Here is a 20,220-nt window from a genome sequence, read left to right on the forward strand (position 1 = left end):
TTTCTTTCATTAGTTCTACAATATTTTCTTTCATTAGTTCTGGAATTATCTCTTTCATTAATTCTGGAATTATCTCTTTCATTAATTCTGGAATTATCTTTCATTAATTCTGGAATTATCTTTCATTAATTCTGGAATTATCTCTTTCATTAATTCTGGAATTATCTCATCGATGCTGAAATTATTTCTTTCATTTATTGTTTTAAATTCCTGTGGATGACATGAGAAAATTAATGGGGATTGTTTATTTTCACCGAGTCACGTGATGTTCCGACGAAAGATGTTGGGGGACTGTTCTTATATAATTTCGCGTCGGCAGCAACGTGTTACATAATCACGCTACGCGTTTGTGTTTTCCTATCGGAGCGCATCAGACCAGAGAGGCTATATTATAGTATATAGCCCTGGCATAATCTACTCTGTTGTCTGCATGCTCCGGTTTGAAAGGAAGGGAAAGAAAACGAGACTGAAGAGAACATCGGCAAAACGCGCGGCGCACGAAGCATTTGACCCCTCCAGAAGCAGTCGGCCAATAACGCCCGACGTAAAGCGCTGTCGTGAGCCGCATTACGCTCTGTAGGAGAACAGTCATACTGCTTCTCTTATTGGTGAGTGGACGGCGTGTCGCACTGGGCGATTCACGTTACACGCGGTACAGAAAACCTGCTCCTGAAGCCGAGTTTTCCTAGGAATAGGTTTGTTGCGCAGCGTGAACCGAATTAGACTATTTCGCGCTGAGAGAAACGTGTTACATAATCACGCTACGCGTTTGTGTTTTCCTAGCGAGGCGCATCAGATCAGGGCGGCTATATAAAGTATATGGCTTTGGCATCAGCTACTTTGTCGTCTGCATGCTCCGGTTTGAAGGGAAGGAAAAGAAAACACACAAGAGTGAAGAGAATATCGGCCAATCACGCCCGACGTAAAGCGCTGTCGAGAGGCGTATTGCGCTCTGTAGGAAAACAGTCATGCTGCTTTTCTTATTGGTGAGTGGACGGCGTGCCGCGCTGGGCGAATCACGTTGTGCGCAGCACATGAACCTGCTCCTAGGAAACCCCGCCTTAACTTATATTTCTCCTTGATGATAACATCCGGCCCAGTGCAAAATGCTTTTATCACCATCAAATACAGTCAAACCTCGTTAGTGCGTCACCCGGTTAACAAGTCACTCCGTTTACCGGGTCACTTTTTTGGAAGTCCCAATTGTCTTCAGGCAGGAATCGGCACATTTATGGCTTACTCCGTTTAACGAGTCACTCCGCTTACTAAGTCATATTTTTGCTCTCCCAAGAGTGACTCATTAACGAGGTTTGACTTGTACATATCTATGTATATTTACTAATAGATAGCAGCACATCCATTTCCAAATGTATATGTGAGGAATTTACTCAAAAGGGAAACTTTTGAAGGAAATTTCCCTGGACAAGGTGATTATTCTTGAGTTAAAGCCGTCCTAATTATGGCAAGTTTTGAGGACGTTTATTCGTTGTGCGTTTGTTGATACTTTGAAATCGACAAATAAAATGAGAAAATAAATCCTCGCATTATGAATAACCAATGATCAGTTTAAGCTGAAGTATCTAGGAGATTGTTTATTACTGGCAAGTTATTTTTAAACCTAGGTATCGTGTTTTGTCGTTGCCTTTGAGTTAAATTTTGCATGTTTTAATGTCTACCGTTTCAACTCCAAGCCGTTTCTCTCATGGGCAAACGGGGCACGTACAAGGCCCACAAATTTTCAACTCCCCGAAATTGAATGTTTTTTTTATGTTACAGGCACAGGCCTCTCTGCCTCGAGAAATACCATGTGTAAGGGGCCTCAAAAAATTATTTTTTGCCCAGGGCTCAAACTTCAGGCACTGTATGAAATGCATTTACATATGGAGTTGTCTTTGTCCATGTTTGTTTTTCACAAGGTTTGACTTACCTCTTTGGCTACAAAACTTTAGGCGAGTTGTAAAAGGGAAGTAATAGGCACCAATAAACAGTGATACTACTTGAGATTTGGCTATACAGTAAAACCCCTCTCAACGGACACCCCTCAAATGCAGTTACCATTTTATGGCCAAATAATAATTTGCCCTTGTATAATATGAGTATTCATTTCAAACCCAATGATTAATTGTCACCCCTTTTATAATTTTTTTGTCCCACTGGTGTCCGCAAACAAGAGAGGGTTCTACTGTACTCAAACAACACCTTACTGTTTATCACTAAATTGGGTTGCTACATATATGCAGTTGAACCTCGATTTATTACCACCATTTATTTTGCTTAGTTCTGGCACTAAAATGAGTTTGACATTGTATTGAATCACAGTTTCACACGTAAGGCCTAGAAATGGAAGATTTGTTATACTGCTAAACTGCTCAGGTTGGCGATATAACGGGTTTAAACTGCATGTAAAAGTATGACACTTTTAAACACCCAAGAGTTTACAAGGTCAAGCTTTGCTGGTGAAAGTCATTCATAAACATAGTGATTTGGCGCCAAAAGTTATGCTCAGAGGTGTCAGCATGAAGAGAATGTCGATGGGGGATGGGGTAGAAAGTTGATAGTTGTCTTGTGTTTTTTTGAGCCAGTACACAACAGGGGAGGGTTGCATTGGATTGTATATTCATAAGTTATAGGGGGGGGGGGGGAGGTTCAAGTAGCCTCAGGTCCTTATCCCCGGTTCTGGTGCCTATGGTTATGCAGTGATTTTCTGTCTTTAAAAGGGCTTTGAAAATTTTCTTCATTCCTTCATTAGAACGTTCCTAAAGTTTCATAATCTATAGGCAGCTCAAAATAGGGGACCTTCACCCTGTACTTGACACTCTCATATACAAAGTTTTCAATTCATCTATTCGAAAAATAGTTGATGCAAATATTCATAAACAGATTGAACACCAATTTGTGACGTATATATAAGATCACCAATGGAGAATCAGCGTAGAATTATGTAGGCCCATTTATTTGCCAATCAGGATGTTGGTGATATGGATTCAGCACTGATACTATGATTCACCGCATTAAATTTAAATTGACGTAACTTTTCACAAACATACGCATATGTAACAATGATAAAAAAAATAGTGAATTACATATTTTAGGGAAAAAATATCAAGTCAAACCAAAAAGTCTCAAAGTTCAGCGAAAATCAAGCTTAGCGTCTTCAAAATCACAGACGAGTCACAGATTTTCCATTGCCAGTTTTAAAAATGTTGCCAGTTGCAAGGCTGTTCACCTTTCATAAAAAAAATCACTTTCTTTGCATTAAGATCGATCTCTGCAATTTTGTTTAAAAAAGACTATCCAAAATAATGCTTTTTCTAATTTTTTGGTGGCAACCGTAGATTTTGCTAGGCCCCTAAAATGATGGTTGAGGGAAAATTATACTTTTGTTCGCATCGTATGAGACAGGCATGTTCAACCTGTTGCTCACGAGCACCATTGTGCTCTCTGAAGCACCTAGAGTACTAGACTCTTGTGTCTGATTTTGTACTTGCGAGCACTTGATCAATGTTCCAAGTAAACACATTGTACAGATTGCTTTGACGGATTAAAATTATCCTGATTTCACACATTATTGACGTAGCCGGTCAATTTGTCGCAATCAACTTGTCGTGCTCAACTCGTCGCGCATCAATTTGTCGCAGTGCCAATTCGTCGCAGAGCCAATTCGTCGCGATACAAATTCGTCGCGGTACAAATTCGTCGCAGAGCCAATTCGTCGCGATACAAATTCGTCGCGGTACAAATTCGTCGCAGAGCCAATTCGTCGCGGTACAAATTCGTCGCAGAGCCAATTCGTCGCAGAGCCAATTCGTCGCGGTACAAATTCGTCGCAGTGACAATTTGTAGTGTAACCAATTCGTCGGGACGTCAATTTATCGCAGAGTCAACTCGTCACGCGATCTGTATGTAGGTTTTTTGTCTCATACGTGAAAAAATAAACATGAAGAAAAGTTTTTTTCCATCAAGAAATGCACACAGTTTACTAAATTTTTTTTTTTGTCATTTCGAAAAAAATCATCGAAATTACATCGAAATTAAAATTACAATTGATATTAATGTTTTATTATTTAATTATTGTAAATGTTAAAAAAATCATTTTTTCTATGATAAAATTTTTAAATTCTGTAAAAAAATGTCGGTGTTTATGATATTCCCCAAATTACAGTACAGCGGAGGCTCTCTTTAAGTGTAAACTTGTATCTGTCCCATGTGGAATCGAGACTCCCACCAACATTAACCACTACAGTATCTCCACAAGAACCTGAAATAATTAATAATTTAATTTAATTAATATTTCATTTTCACCGGATAAGCCACACTTGTCGCTTTCTCTCGAGATTTCCATTACTCGTAGCGAGGGGAGTTGGGGCGCACACCGAGATGATAAATTGCGATCACATACATTTTCAAAATTTAATTTGCACCGGATAAGTTGCTCAAGTTAAAAACTCAAAAAATCCAACCAATAAAGTTCATAGGTTACATTCGAGCAAATGCAACCGATAATCTTATTGGTTGAATTTTTCAAGTTTTATAAAAGGACTTTTAGAACACTTTCATAGTGTAATGCTAGCCTTAGATATATTGTCGGTAAAAAATTCCTCAAAGATGTATTCCCTTCATGGCAGATACATATTCAATAGTGAATTAGGGCCATTCAAGTATTACGTAAGCAGATTTTCAGCCATTTTTGACCCCCTCCCCCTTGTCAGCAAAAATCAGCAAAACACTGACCCCCATCCCCTCCCCTGTCAGCAAAATTTCACCAGCAGCTTAGAATATTTCATATCTTCAAAAAGGGGGGGGTTGATGACGTAAGCGACCTTCAACCCCCCCCCCCCCCGCCATCAAAAGTCAACAAATCCGAAACTCCCTCCCCGATCCTGACGTAATACCTGAATGACCCCTTAGGCAAATTGTGCTTTGGGATGGGCATTGATCCTAATTTATCATCTTGGTGTGTTCCCGCAACACCCCTCGCTGCGAGAAATGGAGATCCCGCCAGAAAGCGGGAGTGCGGCTTATACGGTGAAAATTTAATTTTGAAAATTTATTTTATCATAACTTATCTATCATCTTCGTGTGTTCGCCCAACGCCCCTCGCTGCGAGAAATGGAGATCCCACCAGAAAGCGGGAGTGCGGCTTATACGGTGAAAATTTAATTTTGAAAATTTATTTTATCGTAATTTATCATCTTGGTGTGTTCGCCCAATGCCCCTCGCTGCGAGAAATGGAGATCCCGCCAGAAAGCGGGAGTGCGGCTTATACTGTGAAAATTTAATTTTGAAAATTTATTTTATCGTAATTTATCATCTTGGTGTGTTTGCCCAACGCCACTCGCTGCGAGAAATGGAGATCCCGCCAGAAAGCGGGAGTGCGGCTTATACGGTGAAAATTTAATTTTGAAAATTTATTTTATCATAACTTATCTATGCGTACTGACTCTGCGACAAATTTGTACCGCGACGAGTTTGTAGCACGACGAATTGACGCTGCGACAAATTGATTGCGACAAGTTGATCGCGACGAATTGACCTAGACCCCATTATTGATATGTCAAATTTGCTGTAAGGGTGCTTTTCTTTTGATGATGGATTCAAGCAGCGCTCACAACTAGAATAAGGCTGAATATCTCTGGTGTAAGGCATTTCCCACATCTGAAGGAACTCGTGAAGTAAGATGGCCAAATAAGCACCTTGTTTACCATTTTTCTGAGAGTTGATGACCCATCTTTTTTTCAATATTAGTAGACACTTGCACAAATTTAGCTAATTTAGTAGTCACATACGGGTAATTTTAGACGCGAATATTAATTTTTTTAAATTGTCATGGTGTGTAGGATTTGTCAAGCCTTTCTATGATGATAACAGTAATTTATCATATTGTTTGGATAAATTTTATTCTAATAGCATTTCATTCCAGACTCTTTGAAAAACATAGGTGCATGTGATGGCGTCATTTGATAACTTGAGAAAAGTTCAAGTTGCCAACATCTTTTCGGAATCGGAAGAGGATGGAGAAATAAACAAAGAAGAAGATGAGGAGGAAGAAGCTGTCAAGCCCAAGGAAGCATCACAAGATGAAGAAAGGTAATAACAGGTTTTTTTTAGATTCTTAGAATTAATTGTTTTTTCCATTTGTCAAGTACTGAATTCAGTTTATTTTCATTATTTTCCGGAATTGTGGAATTACAAAGACACAAATAAGATATAACTGATAATGTGCGCACACACCATAGGCGGATACAGTCGAAGGGGGATTACCCCTCCACACTCATTGTGATAGGCAGATTAATTGTGCGCCCCCTACCCTGTTTGAGGATCCTTTATTCACTTATTTTACACACATCCCCTTATGGAGCTCAATTTCTCACTGCCTTTTCCCATCTTTCTTTCCTGTTTCATGAAACTGAAGTATTTTGGTTTTTTTTAAAAAAATAAGAGCAGCGGCTATGGAAAGTTTGGAGTTTTAACATAACATGCTCCATCTTTGCGTGATAAAATTCAAGTCTTGGGTATGTAATACCATGGAAAATTTGTTTGGAACAATATTAGTACTAACCCAATCCTTTATTGTGCATATTGGGAGAAGAGTTAGGACGAAATGTCAAAGATTGGTATTCAATAATTTTTGTTTTTTTTTTAAATGCATTTTGGGCCATGATCACTCATTTTATGTTTATATTGTTGACTAAGAAAAAAAAAAGAGCACAATACCGAGCGTTCATGAACTGTTTGAAGGGGTGATAATACCCATCAAGATGAACAATATTTGCAATAGAACCTATGGCCACCATCCATTCAACAAGAGTGCCAAAGAAACGAGACACGTCCAACGAGCATGTCTTCACTTCTAAAACCATTTCGGCTCTGTCAGAGAAGCAGCACTTCTCCACAGGGCCGTCATTTCAACTATCCCGGGGGGGGGGGGGGGTTTCGAAGAACATGTACTCAATGTATGTATATATATATATATATATATATACACACACCATTTTTAGTGTATTTTTAAAAGACCCCCCCCCCCCAAATGACAGGCCTGCTTCTCCAGAACATCACCATCAATCATTCGCCGCATGTAAATTTCTGATGAGAAATGCTCGACATGTCCTGAATGTCAGATATCATGGACGGTGGATCGGATGTGGTGGACCTGGGGTGCGGCCAACACTTCTAAATCCACTGGACTTCATCTTTTGGGGGCACACTGCACACATTGGCTACTTGAAAAAATAATTTTGAAGCGTAATTTCACTTGTCTTCAAAATTATAAGCTGTATTTTTGTATAAAGAAAGGTATTTTCTTTTATCGTTGAGAAACAACTGTATTAAGAAAGATTACCTGAAATTTAAGAGGATTAATAGAGGAGTATTTTCACTCTTCAACAAAATTTGAAGGAGTGAAATTGAATTTTGATACATGAATCATGCGTCTAGATGCCTATTGGCAAACACTGGGTGTATATATGAGAAACCTCTAGATTCTGCAGTTGAAAAACCTGATTAAATTTTTAATTTAAAATACAAAGATATCCTAATGCTCATGCCAAAACAAGGGGCTATTTTATTTGTGAAACTGGGAATTTCTATAGAATTCACCGAAATGATATTCCAATAGATTAAAACATTTCTATAGCCATTTAATTTTTTAACTTTCCTTGTGCAAAGATTTCTTTAAAATTATCAGTTGCAAAATGAAAGTTAAGTAAGTGTATTTCTCTCATTGTTTCATTTAGCGAAAGCTTCCAAGAAGACAATGAAGATGACGAATCACTCACAATAAAACCACCACAGATTTCATTTTCAAAGGAGCCTAGTAGCCGTTCGAGTCGAAGCAAGAGAAACAGACACTCGCGAGACAGTAAGTAACATTGTTATACAGTAAAACTTCTCTTTTGCATACACCGATGGGACAAAAGAAAAAAAAAAATCTATCCATGAAAGAGGAGTGACCTTTAAAAATGCATTCTTTGCATGGAGTGACTTTTAAAAATGCATGGTTTGAAATGCATTCTTTTATAAAATAAGGGCAAATTATTATTTGGCTGTAAGACAGGTGATTGTTAAGAGTGGTTTTACTGTGATATAGTAGAACCCCCTCTTTTATGGACAACCAGTGAGAAAAAAAATAGTCTGGGGAAAGTGGAATGACCCCACGTTTGTTGGGGATGCTATTGAAGAGTTAAAAAAAAATTATTATTTTTTGGCCATAAAAGAGAGGTGATTTGTATTAAGGAGTTATTGCTGTATTAAGGAGTTTCAAAAGTAAGAGCCATTCTGGTATGAAAAAAAGTAAAAAAAAACACAAAGAAACCAGCGAATTTGACTTAGTCGAACATGCTCAGTAACTATGAGATCACACTTTCAGAGAAAACTCTTTTCACACTGCAGATGCAGAATGCTCTTTCTTTTCAATAGATCTTCATAAACGCTGTGGTTGACAGCATGTGGTTAACGAATATGAATCGTGATCATTCTTGTATGCTTCATTGGTTAAAACATGTGTACATAATTTATATACAGGTATATCTATGCAATAAAGTTCAACCTCTTTACCATTGGTTCCCATAGTGCGTTCTATGGCTGCTAGAGCTGTAGCTAATCTTTGTCACAAGTGTCGTAATGAGCTGACGATATTGATGTGTGAATGCGCTGTGCTTTAAAGTGATTCTTTGTTTGACAGTTCTGGAGAGCTGCGGATAAAGGTTGACTGAGGCGTGGGAGTCGTGGGTGATAGAAGTTTGAGAAATCAATCTTCTATACTGAGAGGGGGAAAAAAAAATAGATCCACAAAAAATTTGCGTGAGAACATTTTCAACCGTTTCATTACCAGAGGAAAGGCAATGCCAAGCTTTTAAATTATATTTTTAGATGTTGCTATTCTTTCTCCTGCACTAAAGTTATCTATTTCAAGCTTTCAAGAAAACCCAAAATTAATTGATACAATTTCCATGGGAATCCTAGAAGCAACTGAAAGAGGATATGGGTGACCCGCTGCATGTGGAGAGATGCATAGAAATTAATGACCCAATCACTACTAGGAAGGAGGGGAAGACTGCCACTTGCTAGCAGATGCATGTTTGAACATTTCGCCTGTGGTAATTTCCCACATATGTTTTGTTCCTTCTGAAAAGATTTTATTCAAACCTATTTTTTTAGTTTATGTTATGCTGTCATTATCTGTGGATGATGCTATATGATCACAATTTGTACGATTATTTATTCCAGATTATTTATTGTATATATGTATATCATTGTTATTTTCACATAAATTAATAAATTTCCGGATACACCCATCCCCTGGGAAAGCTTCGATATCTCTCTGAGATGGGAAGCGGGGTGTGTCCGGTCCTTCAATGTTCAATGTCAATAGCATCTCTTTTTCAATTTTGGGCCAAATTGCTGGAAATGTACATACTAATTGAGCATGTAACTTGAAACAAATCAACTGAATTTTGTCAACTATTCAATTAGTATTTTTTTTGCTTTGAATAAATGCTTATTTTGCATTTTAGGGTGTTACTAACAATGGCAATCAAGAAGAGATGCTAATGACAGCATAAATTTGGCGGTGCCTGATGGTAACGCTACCTCTTGGTTACATTGATAACCTTTCAACTATATTCTTGGTTGGCAAAATATTTTATCAAGATTTCACTGCACTTCCATAATTTGTAACACGTAATTCAAAATTGTCATTTTATGCAGAAGCTTTGAAAAGGTTATAAAAGATAAAGTTCATTAATGTTCTGCACCCCTCCTCCATTCCCCTTTAGCACATAGGAAGAAACATCACAGAAGTCGGGAACATAATTCTCATAGAGATTCGCATAACCGTTCTGGAGAAGGGAGCAGAAGGAGACATGGTGACCACAGATCCTCACGTCAAAAAGAAGACTCAAGCTGGGACAGACACCGGGATTCTCGCAAAGCATCAGAAAATACGGATAAAACAATTCCAGACATCCAAATTAGAAAAATGGGCGATGATATCAGAGATATTCGTATGAAAAGTGAAACTGACATGAAAGATCCTCAGGACAAAAATGAAAGGATTCGCGACCTCATAGTCAAGAGCAAAGATGATAAAGATCTGTAAGTGTTTTCCTGCTTCTCTTTTTCCCTCTAAATTATGTAGAAACTGTTTTTCTAATCTTTGATTCTATTTTTGTTCATACATATGTGTGCTGTTCTTAAAATCGAATACAAATTTAACAGAGGCCAGGAGTGGATTCAGGACAAGAGGGATTTCTTAAATGAAAAACAGTAAAAACCTTGGGAGATATTTTAATTAATTTGGGTTATATGGGTTTGTATGGTTGGTTTAATTAATTTCGTTTATGTCTCAAAATGATGGAAGAAGGAAACAATAAGTTTGGACTACTTATGTTATTTTGCATGAAAAGTCATTTTTATGTCACATTTTAAGCAAAATGCATCTGATATTCCAAACACGATTGCAAAAAATTCTATGAATGGAACGTTTTGCTATTTTCACTGTACATTCAGCTAATAATGGTGCAGGGTATGAACTAAAATTCAAAGGATTGTATGATATGCTTATAAGTTACATTCAAATATGTTGATGCACATATGAAGTTTTTGAAATTTTGTCCTATATACTGTCTATAAAACATTAATTAAATGAATATATGTGATAGACTTTAGATTGTAGTTTGTAACCTCAGCAATATATAGCAGAATATCATATTAAAATTTTGTAGTGAGTGTCATAAAAACAACAAGACAACAAGGCCTGTTTTGGAATCACATAGAATAGGGCTTTAATTATTTGGGTTGATATCTTTGATAGAACCATTTGAGTTAGGTACACATATGTGCACCTCAGGTCTTAACTTGAAACAAGAATCATTAAAATCCATTTAAAATGAGGTACACACATGTGTTCCTTTGGAGAGGTTATACAGTCACATCTGCCTATAACAAGGCTGCGTTTAGCAACAGTCTGGATTTAATGAGCAAATTAATGCATTTTGTTTGGTATGATGCTAATTATATAGCAATCCGCTTATAGAAAGTTTTTCACGACACCTTGGATTTAAAAGGGTATCGTAAAAAAAAGTAAAATGAGAGCATGTGAGAAGCATGTAAATGCAAGGGCGACCACAAAAATGATTTCCTCTTACTATTATAATATGGAAGTAACATACTTTGACGAGCGATAGCTAAATGGCAATCAAACAGCTTTACAAAAGACCTATCCAGTGAAGATCTAGAACCCTCAAGGGTTGTTGTCAATGTGCAGGCAACACTTTGTCTTGAAGAGAGGAGTTGGCATCCGAAATATGAAGATAAGAAACTTACCAATCAGAATTGAAAACAATTTCAGCCCTTGCTGAATTTCCAATACAAAAACTATGTATTTTAAGTGGGTATCATCACCAGAATTTTTCTTTCACTGTGTTTTGTGTTCTTTTTTTTTTTTTGGAAAGAAATATCCAAAAGCAAACTTTTAACTGTCTAGGATAAAATAAGCTGAAGGATTTCCTATCTAAAAAAAGTGAAAAAACAAAGGTTCAAAAATCAAATATCGATATAATGTTACTAGCTATAACACCCGGCACTGCGCTGGGTTTCTTCAATGAGGCTTTTTGGATCATGTGATATCTCCCTCTTTCTTTGAGGGACATACAAACCGTGTCTAAATTAACCAATATGGTGATTTCCTGTGTGACTCATGACATAAAAGAAATCTAGATTTAAAGAAAGGTAGAAATTAATATTTTTTCCCTTTTTTCAAGGGACGCTAGGTGTTTCAATTCCTTCCCCCTCTTCCTTAAACTTCAAATTATCCAATCTAATCTGCCTGTTTCAGCTTCCAAAATTTCTTAATTAAAGCTGTGGAATTTCTTTGATCTACTTTACGGGCCCATAATTAATTTTAAAGCAACCTAAACTATATCAATTTATGCAGTTGAATATGAAAAGATAATACAAAGAACTTAATTTTCATGTTTGAGAAGATATAAATAAAAAGTTTAAATCAATGTTATTGCATGAATATTTAACTCAAAAGTAGGTCCGACTAATTACTTCCTATTTAATTTTCTGGGCTTTGTGTATATACAAGTTGTATATATCTCTAAGTGAACTCAATATTTCAAAAATCGAGAATTCAATACAGTTTTTAAAATTACCGGTGTGGCAGAAAATCCCACTAAATTTCCGTGTTTTTACAGTAAAATAGGCTATTTTAACACTGATTTCTATGGGGATCGTCCTTTGCCTGAACCTCAAAGTGATGCTGATTCTGACATCTATTTAAAAAGTCTCATACGGGTAAGATTGAAAATGTGGCAAACCATTGTAAAGGCATATACACTTCTGAAATGCATTTCTATGGAACCACGGTAACCAAAGTAAACATTCCGAAAGTGATTGCTGAGGCCCAGAAACCATTGTTGCCCGACAGTTTTTAGCCCATTTGGGGTATTTGCCCTGCTCTGACGAAATTTTAAACTAGCCTATCGTCCCATTTGGTATATATGCAAAATTTGGTGATGATTGATCCAAAATTGTAGATTTGTATAGAAAACACATAGACAGAAAATAAATTATATATATATATATATAGTTTATGTTTGATGTAATTTATTTCCAAAATTTAATTTTTTTGCTTGAAAATGGATTTAATGAGTGGATATAACAAGCATTTTTGATGGAAACAACTTCCGGATTCAAAATGGTTCCGACTATATATTGTATGAGATGAAAAGCAGTTAGGTCCAAAATTTACAGAGCTTTAGAAGTTCATGAAACAGGAATTTATGGAACTATTTCTTCTTAGAAATAAATAAATGATCCCTTATGTTCAGAACTTCAAATCTCCCAACCTACCTCAGTAAAATAATATGTCTCCATTTTTTTTAAATGAACTTTTTCAGTTTTTATAGATTTTTTTGTCCACCGTGTATATTATATGTTCAAAGGCATTTTTTTTTAAATATTTATTTTGTTAATAATAATTTGCTGAATATTTCTACTGTGTGGCAACAGTAAAATTTTAACATTTCCTAAATGGCATCACTGCTACAGGTAAACATTCATGTTAGAAAAAAAAATAATCCTTTGACTGATAGTTTCTGTTTTGAATTGTGAGTTGTGATATTGACTTGTGAAGAGAGCAGTTGTTTGAATTGGTTTTTTTTTCAAATTGAGCAAATGTGGAGTGGAGTAGAATCATATGAGATTATATAATTATTAAATTCTGTTAAAGAGTTGAAAACTAAACTTGTGGGGGAAAACTTGATGGAAATTGAGCATTTTTCACCTCAAACCTCCATTAAGGTATCCAACAACACCTTTCTCGTCACTTTTCTTTAAAATTATAGTGGAGTGAACCTAAATAGCATTTTTGGATAGAAAGTGTCTCAAAATGATGAAAACAAGTTTTGGACTACCTATGTCATTTTCTATGGAAAAAAAATCTTTAGGTCAAATTTTAAGCAAAATACATCTTATATTCCGAACGCAATTGCAAAAAGTTCTACGAATGCAATGTTTTGTTATTTTCACAGTACATTCTGCTAGTAATGGTTCAGGTTATGAACTAAAATTTAAAGGGTTGCATGATATGCTGATAAGTTACACTCAAATCTGTTGATGTACGTGTGAAGTTTTTGAAATTTCATCCTAGATATCGTCTATAAAACACTGTAATTAAACAAATGTATGTAAAAGACTTTACATTTTGGTTCATAACTTCAGCAATATATAGCATAATATAATATTAAAATTTTGTGGTGATACAATGAATAGAGATTTAAAAATCGTGCTTCAAACTCAAGTAAAATGTGAAAAATAAAATTCTTTGTTAAACACATTTAAAGTTTTTATTCACGCATTACTTGTATGTAAAACAAGTCTATTCATTGGTGATACAATGAATATAGCTTTAGAAATCGTGCTTCAAACTCAAGTAAAATGTGAAAAATAATATTCTTTGTTAAGCGCATTTAAAGTTTTTATTCACGCATTACTTATATGTAAAAACGCAACACTAAAGTGGATGTAACTTTGGTTCTGAGCATCATATCAACAAAACAAGGCCTGTTTTTGAATCACAAAGAATATGGCTTTTATGAAAAATAAAAATTGATATTTTCTTCCAAAATGGCAATTTAAATGTAGTTGGGTACCTTAAATGAAGTAGAAATTTTAGTATTAACTTTCTTGATTGTTACTTTTAGCTGTCTCTAATTATAAGCAGGTCCATCTTAACAGCACCGTGGGTCTCCAAGCAAAGTGATCTTCTGCCCTCCCCCCACCCAAATGCTTATCCAAAGAGAGGGGGAATTTGCCCCTTCTATGAGCCAAATAATATAGGAGAAATTTGTCTGTCCCGTAAAATACGGGGAGGTTCAATGGAATTACACAATTACTCTTCCCTACACATCATCCTAGATTTGTGCATAACCCCCACCCAGCTGGAAATACTGCCTATCAATATTCATATTTACTCTTCGAAAATCATTAGATCCCATAGACTATTCCTGGGGGGGGGGGGTCCATGTGTTTAAAGGGCTCTGATTAATAGTAGATGATGTTTACAAACTGATAGAGACACCATCTGTTATGGTACACAATTTTTTTTACTAGTGCAATATTTAAAATATTTATAGTACCACAATCATTTCCTTCCTTCTTATGGGGAGAGAGAAAGGTGGCTCAAATTTGGACTCGAAAGAGGTCCTGGGAAAACAGTTATGAGGAGAATAATATTTTTCTAATTGGCAAAAATATGTTGTTTAAACTGGAGGCTCTAGCAAAAAATCGTACCACCGCATTATCAATAAATGCCATGACTGTTCAAATGCAAGATCCTTTTTTCATATTCTTCTTGCACATTTATTTATTTTTTTAAATTCCTTTTTTTTGTGTAGGGAGAAGTGGGAAGAAAAGAAAATGGAATGGAGGAAGAAACGGCAGCTCTTTCTCAAGAGAAAGGAGCAGAATTTGAATGTGAAGGGGACAAAGATGATGTGGTCTTCAACAAAGGAAGGTGAGCTCATGTTTCGAAGCAAAAAAAAGATGAAAAATCCCATTATTTCTATGTGGTTTTTCATTTGCATTTTTTAATCAGTTACAGCCGTTCAATCCTTCTTTTTAATAAATTTTCTTTTATTTGTTGATAAATCAACTGCGATTCTAGTATTGTAGACTTTTAAAAATTTGGCACTCCCTAGACCACAGTTATGGGCAGTGCCTATGGAAAGGTGCAAGAACTGTCACATTTTCGAAACTATTCAGTGATGAGCTTCTTAATAAAAAGCATTATTTTGATAAAAATATCGAATGGAAATGGGGGGGGGGGGGTATGCACATTTTCATTGCTGGGAAGGTGTGTACTGATTGTAGAATCCTTCAGAAGCTTTTACAGCGTAAAATGTGAAAATCACAGTATAACTTTAAAATCACTTATAGAATGATATTGCATTTTTTTAACTGTAGTATTCTACATATGACAGCCATAGATGTCGTAACTCTAGATAAAGACTAGAAAGTACTCAGATTAGTGGTTGAGTGACACCTCATCACAGGGAATACTGAAACTCTGAGCTCAGGGTATAGTTTTTTCTCCTCTTAATAATTCATGGATACACAATGCGACACCCCCTTCCTATGTAGGCCTTTGAGCCCCTCCCCCATGTATGAGACAACGGGCTAAACACTCTGGCTCTGTTCTTTCCGATGTTTTTCTTGTGTTAGTGCTTCTGCACCTGATAGCTTTAATAATCTGGGCTCTAAAGATTATAGTAAAAGAAAGATCATTAATTATTGCTGCTATAAGGTACCTTAGTAACAAGCTTCATATTGGTTGTCATTATTATTTGTATAAACTTTTTTCTCATTTAAATTCTTTAGCTGGCCCATCAGAATTACGAGATTTGCGGGAGAAGCTAAGGGAAAAGGAAAGGAACCAAGACCGGGAAAGAAGAATTGAGAAGTACAGAAGTCCTAGAAAAGAAATGAAACAGGAACAAGGATCCATTGAAATGAAGAAAGGAACTGAAAAAGAGACGACATCAAGTACTTAAAAAGTTACTTTTAATGTAATTTAGTCTTGCTTGTATTGTTTTTGTCATATCTTATCTGTGCAGTAAGGAGACTTGGGAATTGAATAATCAAGAGAGAGAAAAATATTTATCCTATAGAAATTCTTCCACAAAGAGTTTCAGTTCAAAATGAAGCAATGCTTTTTTATTTCTTCGTTCTGTTACAGCCTAAGTCTGATTTTCAGAAATGATTCTGGCTTTGGTTGGCCAATTCGCAAAAAGACTAGAAATTTTTTTCATCACCAACAAACGATACTTGGCTATGTATAGTAGCTGTATTGGATTAGTTTCATATGACCAGTGAAAAAAAGAGAAAATTGAGAATAAAAACTAATATAATGATAACTTAATGTAATAATAAACTTATATAATAATATAGACATAGTTTTTCTGTCAACTGTAGGAAAAAGAATTGACTTCTGCATCGTGTGGTACTCCCTATAGATGATTAATTTTTTCTTGTATAAAATATGTGAATATTAGTATTATAATGGTGCAATATAAAATAGTCACTTCTCTCTTACTAAATCTGTATGCTGTAATTTTTGTAAATAATTCAAAAACTGTATAAAGAAATTACGATAGCTGTAAAAAGGATTTCTGATAATTTTTAAGTAGTTAGACTATTCTAGTTTATAGCCTTTTCCCTGCTTATATGGTATCATAATGATAATTTCTTGAAAATATTATAAACGCAATCTGCTGTATTTGAGCATTTTTATTTTGTTCATTTTTTTTCTGTATTGTAATGTGTATATATTTCCATTCGAAATTTCCTGATTTTCCTCTTTTCTTTGCTTATAGCTGTAGATTTTTTATTTTGTTTTTCTTTTCCACTCTAGCTGAGCTGATGTCTGTTCTGCAAGTTTATCAAATAAATTATTACTTGTGTCAGCAAAATAGCCATCACTATACCTATACCATTCATCATTTTGGGACTCTGTAATTATTTATATCAAGGGCTAATTGGTGTATGGGTTGATATGGCCTGATTATGGTCTTGGTTTTTTGCAGACATGGATGGCCAATTTCTATTCAGATGATATAGCTCACTAGTTTTATTTCTCTTTGGCAGTGAGTTCTTCAATTATCTTTTTAGTGTCCTTGTCCATCTGTGCCTTCTACTCTAGTCAGCTCTCTCTTTCCATTATTGATTTCCTTTCTTTTTTTTTAATTTCTATGCCAGTGGCTCTCAAAGTCTGTGCTGTAGTTCCTTGAAGCACCATAGTGAGCTGTCCTTATTAACGTGTGCCTATTCATCACCATGAAGCAGTTCTTTATTAGACTATTCTAGCGAGCAGCAGAAGATGAGAGAGTGAGAACTAGTTCTTTTATGCTCTATTCCAACGATGTCCTGCAGGCATGCCTCATGAGGCCCAAGCCATCTTGGAATGGGGCTCAACAAACAATTTTAAACTAATGTAGTTTACTAATACTTTTAATAATGCTTCAGGTGATAAATTTTGTTATTTTTGTCACCATAAAGAAGGAAGAAGTCCTAGTTTTTAATTATTTGGTTTGAAATAATAATTTTGGTGCTAAAGCATTCTTATCACTCTCCCCCAAGTCTATCCTGTTTGTGAGCATTTTTTTCCCCAACAACAACAACAAATAACGTTTTTTGGTCACTTTCAAGATATATTTTTTGCAGCTTCTTTTTTATAGTCTTGTACCTCTTGTGTTTTGACATGTTTGTTTCTCAGTTAATTGTGATGCATCTTATGACTCTTTTCTGAAGCCCACAGACTTGAGCCAATGGAAACAGAGGAAAAAGACGATGAAGTAGTTGTAACGTTAGAAGATGAAGAGATTGAAAGTGAAGGAAGTGGCCAGAATTCGGAGGAAGAAGTAGAAGAGGAAGAAGAAGAAAGTCCGGCAGAGCAGAAAACGGACACAGATGTAGAGTCTGAAAGCAGTGACAGTGATTCTGAAGGTACGGAATGTTACATTATAAATCCTTTCATTATTTTATGTTGCTTTTATTAGTACCTAATTGTACAGGGTGTCCAACAACTCTGCCCCCAAAATGAGAAGGCTGATCTCTGATATCTTAAGATACTTCGTACTTGCATGTTCATGCTTTTGCAGTGAAATTATGAGAAGTAATGAAATCATTGCTTGTAGCTACAATTTGGAAGCAAAATGGCAATGAAGAAAATAATACCAATTGTGTTTTCCATCAAGAATTGACTTCTAGATTCATGCTTAAACTATCTTCACTTATTCAGCTGGGACAGGGAGATGGGCACTGAAACCTGGGGGTTTAAGACCACTTGAGCACCAAAGAAACTTTATGAGGCCCTTGGTGGTTCCAGCATGCTCTATTGAATCCTGTTATCCTCCTCAGTTCTGAAAGAAACTTTGAATTTCACATTTATTTTTAATTCTGTTGCTGTCTAAATTGAGTTTCTGCCGACAGATAAATATGAATGAGGGACAATGAAATGGTTACAACATCTAGAGCAGTGTTCCCAAAGTGGGCAATATCGCCCTGGTGGGCGATGGAATGGTCCAGGGTGGGGGTGATAAGCTACGGATTCAACATGAAGATTCTATGGGTTCACATGAGTTAGAGGGCGACGAGAGAAAAAATTTCTGAAGAAGGGGGGGGGGCAATGGAATGAAAAGTTTGGGAAACTATGATTTAGAGTTAATTTTGAGGTCATTTAAATAGGTGGGTGTTTTTTAAAGTGTTGTCTAGTGACACTGGATGGGGATATATAGAATGCTTGGCATCCCTTACTCACTTCAATGTTCTCTTCCCTAAGTACAGGCAATCTATTTTTACAATAGGCAACTTTATTTTTTTATGCAATAGTAATTAAATAGGAAAATATATCCACACTGTCTTTTAGAAGGCTTTTTGCTTCTAAATGGTACTGAGGGATACTAATTAGATAGGAAAAACATCAGAACCAAAGAAGCATACACACAGAGAAAATATATAATTATAAGCAAAATGACACATTTGGCAACTTTCTGAAGGGGGGCTAAAGTCCATGCCGACAGAAAATGAATTTAAAAAAAATCAGCAACTCCTGTTATCCCAAACTTTGAAATTATGAGACTGATTATCGAGACTGCAGTACTTATTAAACCTATATTTATCTCTACAGTGTGAATCCTCATCAATGAGCTTGCTATTAGTAATTCTTTCAAGATTCTGATTTTTACAAACTATTACAAATAATGTTCATATTTTTAGAATCAAGTCATTCGGAGGATGAAGAAGGAAGTGAAAAGATTTCTGCCGATGAAGCAGAGATAGTAGCAGTCAAGGCTGAAGGTTAGTTGATCAAATTCAAATTTTTGCTGAAGATACATACATGGCAGCATGCGTTCTTTCAGTGTATAATGGCTGACATAATGGAAGTGCTGTCACTTCTCCCCTACACCAAATAAACCTACATGGCCGTGTACATATCCACAGCATTTATTATTAGCATTATTTATGCTGATTAAGATCATTTAATCATTTACACCTTTACACAAGCTCTAGGTCACTCTTTTGGTTATTTACATGCTTGCATGCACTTTAGGTCGCTGTTTTTGCCATTCACAAGCTTCATACGCTTTTGGTCATTGACATGCTTTCACACCCTCTAGGTCACTCTTTTAGTCATTCACATGTTTGTACAGTTTAGTCCTATTTTGGTCATTCACAAGCTTGCACACTCCCTAGGTCACAAACTGACCTGGTCCCTCACTCTATATGTCATTCACATGTTTGCTCGTGCTCTAAGTCACTCTTTTGCTCACTCGTGCTTGCAAACTATCTAGATTACTTTCTTAGTCACTCAATGACCTAGCCCCTAGCTGTCTGGGCAGAGGTGGGTGTATTGAGGGTTATACAAATTTTCTTGGCCAATCATTCCTTAAATTTGCTGCTACTCTGAACTTGCCACCCTAGGCTATAGCCTGCTAAGCCCCCCCCCCCATAAATGTGCCACTGCACACAGCACTGTGGACCAGGGCACTAGCCCTTGAACACCTGAAAGATTAACATAACTTGTTTCTAAATAATTCACTTGTTGATTCAAAACCGTATTTCACTTTGGAATATTTTTTAATAAAGAAGTCATAATATTCATTGATTATTTACTTCTAGGACATTAAATTGATATTTCGACTGGCCCGCGAAAGATCC

The 20,220-nt window shown here is 36.0% G+C and overlaps 1 protein-coding gene across 2 annotated transcripts in view; it reads left to right on the forward strand.

Moving 5' to 3' along the window:
- Positions 1-1,440: 1,440 nt before the first annotated feature.
- Positions 1,441-20,220, forward strand: part of Pitslre (cyclin dependent kinase 11B pitslre) — a 32,560-nt gene continuing 13,780 nt past the window's right edge. The window contains exons 1-8 of one of the 2 annotated variants that reach the window (XM_089238123.1): positions 1,441-1,601; positions 5,921-6,087; positions 7,734-7,858; positions 9,774-10,092; positions 14,901-15,019; positions 15,883-16,047; positions 17,812-18,006; positions 19,279-19,359. In XM_089238123.1, coding sequence (XP_089094249.1) covers positions 5,948-6,087; positions 7,734-7,858; positions 9,774-10,092; positions 14,901-15,019; positions 15,883-16,047; positions 17,812-18,006; positions 19,279-19,359 — 1,144 coding nt within the window. In that variant the 5' untranslated portion in view covers positions 1,441-1,601; positions 5,921-5,947. Of the gene's footprint in view, positions 1,623-5,920; positions 6,088-7,733; positions 7,859-9,773; positions 10,093-14,900; positions 15,020-15,882; positions 16,048-17,811; positions 18,007-19,278; positions 19,360-20,220 lie in introns of both variants that reach the window. The other variant, XM_089238124.1, reaches the window with a different exon arrangement.

The sequence above is a fragment of the Pholcus phalangioides genome, unplaced genomic scaffold, assembly GCF_987345545.1.
Source record: "Pholcus phalangioides strain wild (caught in Gottingen) unplaced genomic scaffold, Ppha-v1.0 ptg000010l_1, whole genome shotgun sequence".
Classification (NCBI taxonomy): Eukaryota; Metazoa; Arthropoda; class Arachnida; order Araneae; family Pholcidae; genus Pholcus; species Pholcus phalangioides.